Source organism: Bidens hawaiensis, unplaced genomic scaffold, assembly GCF_021521415.1.
Source record: "Bidens hawaiensis isolate Kalapana, Puna unplaced genomic scaffold, B.hawaiensis_p1.1 tig00002572_1, whole genome shotgun sequence".
NCBI classification, from domain to species: domain Eukaryota; kingdom Viridiplantae; phylum Streptophyta; class Magnoliopsida; order Asterales; family Asteraceae; genus Bidens; species Bidens hawaiensis.
The window spans coordinates 1,477,458-1,484,440 of NW_027491140.1; the positions used below are offsets into that span (position 1 = coordinate 1,477,458).

General features: G+C 38.7%; 1 protein-coding gene across 1 annotated transcript; it reads right to left on the reverse strand.

Annotated features, from left to right (window-relative positions):
* Positions 1-811: 811 nt before the first annotated feature.
* LOC143620505 (respiratory burst oxidase homolog protein C-like) lies at positions 812-5,406 on the reverse strand. Its single transcript, XM_077092192.1, has 12 exons — positions 4,823-5,406; positions 4,509-4,671; positions 4,376-4,424; positions 4,039-4,152; positions 3,496-3,918; positions 3,026-3,409; positions 2,842-2,937; positions 2,364-2,479; positions 2,175-2,277; positions 1,875-1,942; positions 1,263-1,777; positions 812-921 (listed from the first exon to the last, which is right to left on the reverse strand). Exons 1-12 carry the CDS (start codon positions 5,400-5,402, stop codon positions 812-814), a joined length of 2,721 nt encoding a protein of 906 aa, XP_076948307.1. The 5' UTR covers positions 5,403-5,406.
* Between the last annotated feature and the right edge of the window lie 1,577 nt (positions 5,407-6,983).

The window sequence follows — 6,983 nt, forward strand, 5'->3', positions numbered from 1 at the left end:
TATGAATTAGAGGGCTACATGTTAAATTTTGTTCAAAGCGAGCGTGTTTGACTATGATTTCAATGGCTTCTTTCGATTATGGCAAGGTTTGAGTCTGGTGTAAACTTCATCTATATGCATTGGCCTCTATATGTTTCAACTGTTGTTCGATAAACCTCGATTTATATTTCTTATCTGTATCTTCATTACTATAATAACATTTACATATGTTACATAATAATACATGCATAAAAATATATAAATGTTACATACACAAATACTAGAATTATAGATACCGAATTACTATACAACAAACAAATAAAAAATGAAAAATTCTATGGATTTGTTTGATTTGAAAAGTTAAGAGATGAGTATACCAACAAAATGGTCAAGAATGATAATGCTTAGTGAAATTACCATCACCCAATTATAGGTTGTTCTAATTAAGATAGATTGTTCTGATTAATATACTAGATTGTAGACAACAATAACCTGTTGCCGTTAAGCCGTAATCAGAATAAGATATAGACATAATTCAAGTAGAAGAACATTGAATGCATAGAATTATAGTTACGAAATCTCAAATGATTACGTTTCAAAATCCAATATTTAATATAACTTTATAAGGACTTACAAAACCTGAAAACGACCTCACCAACTCCATAACAATGACATAGTCACATATTAATCAAGAAATAATTGATAAATTATTCATTATATAAACTTTTAAACATACAAAAGAATCTTCATCTAAACAAAAATATACAAAAACAATTTAAAGTGAGTTGATGTACACGTTTTTCAAATGACCTTTTCTTTTTGAGGTCAAAACTCAAAAGTTCTCCTTATGAAAGTCAAATTTGGTGGTAGTCTTGTGGGAAAAGTCTGAAGCAAGGTGTTTCAACTCTTTGACCGGTGCCTTTGCTCCACAATAGAATACCCCTGTCATTTTTGTAGAATTTAATGTCAGAATATTAACAAACTAAAATAAATATACATATGAAAGTATATGTCATATGAAAAGGCGAGTAGGTACATGCCAACTTATGTTAACAACTTGGCCAGATTTTTATTCCCTATATAAATAATATCTAACACTAGGACGCAAACAGTATTTTACTCTAAATAATTAGGTGTTTTAAGTATCTTATTACAAAAAAATTGTAATAATCTAGTTCTTTGTAATGAAACTGTAACGTGTTGATTTGTATAGAGTATGAAAACGCAGTAATTTTCATAAAATCGAAATAATAATATAATAATAACACTAATAGAAAACTCACCGACACGTTGACCGGTGTGCGTAAGAGCAATACGCTTGAAAACACTCCTCCAATTAGGCTTAGCAAAATGCGACTTGACCCGAGTACCCGAGACCACATCGACGCCATTTTTGGCATGATTTAGCGACTGAAGCATCGTGATCAAAGCTGACCGAGCATCACCTTCCTCATAAACACTTGTACAATAATTATGCATCTCAATGACACCATCTTGATCCGTTTCCGCCACCTCGTTCATGACTCCTTTGAACCAATCAAAGGACCCTTGTTCTCTAGTGACCCAATAGAAGTAAGCCCGTGTTGTCTTGAAGTTGCTGGCGGAGTTCTTCGGGCCATTGCCACTTTCCAAAGCTCCTGCTTCCTCCTGTTTGGCTTTCATGTTATTGACAATGTCTTTAACAATGCTGATCATAGGGGTTGCACCAATGCCTAAGCCCACTAGCAACACCACGTCGTATTTCTTGTAGTCTTGTGCGGGTGCACCATATGGTCCGTCAATTAGGATTTTCGGAAAGCTGTAGATAATTTTGATAAAATAAAGTTAGGAATCATGTTGGCTATTTGATAAAAGTGACGGTTTTGGGTTGTGAAATGGGGAAATGGGTGACTTACTTTGGGTTGTCTCCTTGGAAATCGGCTCTTAGGAGCCCGCTTTTGCCATTAGCGGGTGGTTGACATACCTGCACACAACCAAAATCAGGTAAGTTGAAAAGATAACGGGCTAAAAACAAGTTTTGTTAACGGGCCAAAACGTTTTTATATAACTTCCACAATAATTTATATCAGGCAAAAATACTCTACTAACTTGTAACTCTGTTGGCCCAACCCGTCCATTTACACACCTCTAACAAATTTTCAACCAACTTAATGAATAAAAACATCTAAAGTTTTCCAAACTAAGCCCACCCATACCAGAGAAAAGACGGTTTTTAGTTGTCGGGTCCAATCACCAAGGGTTCTGATATGCACACTTAGGTAGTCATCTCCGGGTGAAGAAGTTATTGAAAATGGGTGCCTGAACCATAGTTAAGTTAGTTTATAGTTTTATACAACATTTTCACTAAAAACTAGTGTTTTTAACGGGTTATGCATGGGACCCACCATTCAAATGGAGAAACGTCCTTACAGTTCACGAACATGTATTGCCCGCTTTTGTATTTGAAACCTTGCGGTTTTGACATGTGAAGCGCCAACACGTTTCCGGGGTAGACAGCCACCTTCAAGATGCAAAATAGTGTCAGTAAAACGAAAACCAATCATACTAATAACAGATATATCAGTTTCAAGCAGTTTATTTACAAACGAAAACCGACCTAAATCATTTCACTTAAAAATTTAGAATATTTCTGGTCAGCCCAACTCGACCCGATTATTTACAAACAGGTCGATTTGATTATGTTTTCTCTAAGGGGTCAAACGGGTCAAATAAAGAACCTGTGTAAAAAGAAATTATAATACTTTTGGTGCTTAAACTCTCCTACATCATTTTACTTAAAAATTTAGAATATTTCAGATCAACCCAACTCGACCCAAACGAAACCCGGCACCCAAACCGAATATCCACCCTTTTTCTCATTACCTTCAGCATCTTAACGGGCTTGACACTCGATCTCAACGCCCTGAGCAATCTCTCACCAGCATAAAGCAAAATTGGAATTGCCACATACATCCACGTCTATCATTACAAACGAAAACACGTTTTTAGCCCGATAAGCACAAAAACAAAACATTCATACAACGAATCTTTTAAAATCTGCACTCACCGTCTTCTTATACCATTCTTTCGTTAGGTAAATTTTTATACCGTGAACGATGAGCATCGCGTAAACAATAATAAATAGGTGATGAGAGTACCAAAACGCGTTAAAACCCGTAAGTTTGTTAAACGGTTTCGGTATATTGAGTCTACCGCGTCTGAACCACGGAGTGGCTAAAGTAAAAGCGATCGCCATTAAAACCACCATTACGATCCCGGTCCACCCCACGGGCTCCTTCACGAAATGCCAATAGTCATCAGGTTGTTCACCAAAATATTGAACCATCGGCTCGTATTTCTCTTCAGGTGCAGTAAGAAGCCGTGGGAAATCACACGTTAAATGTGCTAGTCCATGTAGCCCGACTCCAACCACAATCCCAGCCGCAATCGTCTACAAGTTTAGTACAAACGTCAGAAAGTTAGCGAGTTACATAAAAACAAAATGAATGTCAAGGACCGCGATAGTGCGATACTCACTTTGTGGAAATTAAGGTTGTCATCAAATGGGACCACGGCACCAAGCTTGGTTTTGTTCCTAAGCCATGTGATGGTGTTTCGACACACGGGTAATAATATTAGAGCCATGTTTAACTTGAGTGTCTCGGCCCCGCCTTTAGCAATAGAAACACAATGGCCCATTACATCAAAAGCGGCCCGGTTTTTGTATTGAATGTATTTCCAAGTGAACAAACCCGCCATTGCCCCGAGCCAGAGCGCGATCACCCAAACGCGTTGCCAGTTATCTTCTAAAAAGTATTTAACTCTATCGTATCCTCGTTGGAATATGTTCCGATAGTCCACGTTTCTAAGCTTTTGGCTCAGCATCACACTCAAGTTCTTGCTTTCGCCTCTCACGGCTTCTGACGGGGTTTGCAATAACAATGCCTCCAAGTTTCCAATCTAGATTTTAGAAGAAAATAAAGATTGTTAATAGAAAAGTAATTTGTATTGTAGTTTATCTACTTAAAATGGTTATGTATTTTATATGTTGTTGAAACAAAATGATTTAAGTTTGTGTACCATGATGTAACCGTAATTGTCAGGGTCCAACTCTTCCATGATCAATGCTGCATATTCGTCCGCTTGTTTTTGAATGTTCGATAACTTGTTTGCTGAAGCACTCAAGCTTATAATCTGTACAACATAAATAAATAGTTAGTGTGTCAAATATGATTAGAAACTCAAAACATATCTCAAAAGCACTTTTACTTTGTGCTACACACAACCACTATACAATATTTTGTAACGGTTTTAAGTGTCTAACTAGGCAGTCCAGTCTCAAAAACTAGTCACTCGTTTTGACTGGCTTTGCTGTAAATAAACATTAGCTAGAACCGATGATTAAGCGAGATCATACCTCTTGAACTTCTTCCTCGGTTATTTGGCCATCAGCGTCTTTATCAACCCTAAATTTATGAACAAATATATAAATAAATTGATAAAACAACTAATAATTTATGAAGAAAAATATATGATGAATTCATTCTTACATGTCAAAGAAAGTTTGAAGCCGTGAATCAAAACTTTGATCCGAAATTTGGTCCCAAAACTCCTTCAACTGAGCTTTATTAATATTGCCGTCGGTTATATTTCTTCGCCGGCTAAGTGCATCAAACAGCTCTACGGCAAACTCCTTCGAATCTTTGTTCATCCCTGCCGAAATTTTATATAAAAAAATTAAAATCAAAATCAAAAAAAAAAACAAAACAAAACAAACCTCTTTACAAATTAAAAACAGATTTTTTTTAACGAAAACAACTAAAAAGACGCTAAAAGGTAAAAAAAAATAACATATTATTATTACCAATGCATTCACCAAAAAGCGACCGTGGAAGTACACCAGTGGTATTAGCGGTTAACTCATCAAACCGCTTCTCGACGGCGGCCCACCCGGCCGCCCCACCGGTCTTACTAATAAACTTCAACCCTTTCAAAGCATGATTAGCCGCCGATTTCGACCGGTCAATATTCCCGACCGGTGGCCGCCTAATCGACGTTAACTTTTTAAGCTCTTCCGACACCTGCCGGAATCTCGCCGACGCATTTCGCGCCACGGAAGTAGCCAGCGACGTCTTCTTTTCCAAACCCTTGGCTAACAAGGAGAGCTCGGGGTCCTCCACGTCAGCACCGGCGGCGGTCTTGACGCTGTGAAGCGCCACCGTGTCGTCGCCGACGTCTAACGTGATCTCGACGTAATCGTCGTTGTTGGTGTTTCTGGAGCGTACACTTCCGCCGGAGAGGCTGCCGCTGCCGCCGTCTTCCGGGACGTTAAACCTGGGGCTTTTACGGGTGGTGCGTTTGTTTAATGGACCGCTGAATGACTTCCGGTCGGCGCCGTACACCTCCGTATCGGAGTGGCCGTCGTCGGAACTCACTTTTCGCATTTTGGGTGATAATTAATTCGAAGACTCAAAAAACTGAAGAAATAATGATTAAAAGAATGGATCTAAATGAAGGAAGATATTTGTAAGAAGATATGAAGGTTCAGATGACGACTAATGGGGTTTAAATAAGGAAGGTTATTGGTAGGTGAAGCTGAAGTTGAAGTTGAAGTTGAAGTAGAAGTGAGTCTAATTAGGCAGCTGCTTCTGTTATGTGTATAATGTTTCCTTCGTCTTGTTGTTCCAGAAGGAAGAAGGCTCCAAGTTATAATGCGAGCCTCAGAATTAGTCAACGCTGTTTATATATAATATAATAATCTATTTACAATGTTTCTTTTCTTCTCTTTTTATAGTAACAATGTAAGTCTCTAGTTTTTCACCGTATGTCTAGAAACCTGTAACCCTAGTATTTTGTTTTTTTTTTTAATAAATGATTGTACTACCTTAAATACCCAAATGGGTTTTCATAAGAATGAAGGACAACGTCCATATTAATTTGGACTTTTTAACTTTTGACACCTCAAAGAGCAAACTCATCGTTATAAAAGAAACTTTCTTAAATTATTTTTTAAATGTGAGACAATAAGATCATAAGTTTCAACCATCACCCCACCCTAAGAAATTAATTATAAGGCCAAATTCACATGTAACACTAGCTGTTCAAATAAACCAAGATGAAAATGGAAAAAAAAATATAGAAAGGTACGAAAAGTTCAAAGAAATGGATACCGCTAGTTGCAGGTAAAATTATATGGATATATCAAATCCTGTGAATAAATGAGAATATGTAAAACGTAACTTTATGCCGATTCAAATATGCATACAATTTTAAGCTTCAAGCGTATTTAAAACGTAACTATATACCAACACTAGTATAGAGGGAGGGTAGCAAAGCTACCCACGGATCCCTCACCCGCGGATCGTCAAAAGACATCCGCCACCCACGGATTCCTTATCCGACCCACGGATCGCCAGAAGACATCCGCCATCCACGGGTCCCTGATCTGACCTGCGGATCGTCAAAAGACATCCGCACAAGGAACACGTGGACCGGTAAAGCCATCCGCAGCACTAGACATGCTTCGGGGATCTCCACTATAAACTGCGGATTACCATGCGAGCATCCGCGGAAGGAATCCGCAGACAATACAAGGGACTCATCACACGAATGATCCCCACGTAATATGGAAGAGCAGTTGTAACAAACTATTTCCAGAAGATTCCATCCATGCCTCCTGATAGCGACATCGACCAATGGAAAGACGACACCTGGACACGTAATGGCCACCCCACGACGTGCACAGATAATGGTTGCCCCATAAACAGGTCCAGGCTGCCACATCCAATAAAGGTTCGACACGTGTCCATTCAAGTAGAAAGGGAATAACTCGATAGTGACAACTCCACCAATCACCTTCCCTCCACCTTCCGGCTGTAAATACGAAGATCATCTCTTCAAGGTATTCACTCACACTCGCAAACCTTACACTATATACCGGTACTCGTATTATTTCCGACCAGAATACAGTACTGATTCTCACGCCGGATAGTGGTTACGGGAAGACCCCCCACTCTATCCTTCCC

Bases quoted from the DNA above. Each gene is read 5' to 3' on its own strand.
- LOC143620505 (XM_077092192.1), bottom strand. From the start codon at position 5,402: ATGCGAAAAGTGAGTTCCGACGACGGCCACTCCGATACGGAGGTGTAC. The intron at 2,278-2,363 runs GTGGGTCCCATG...ACTATGGTTCAG, and splicing joins GACGTTTCTCCATTTGAATG to GCACCCATTTTCAATAACTT. The intron at 1,778-1,874 runs GTAAGTCACCCA...AATTATCTACAG, and splicing joins TTCCAAGGAGACAACCCAAA to CTTTCCGAAAATCCTAATTG.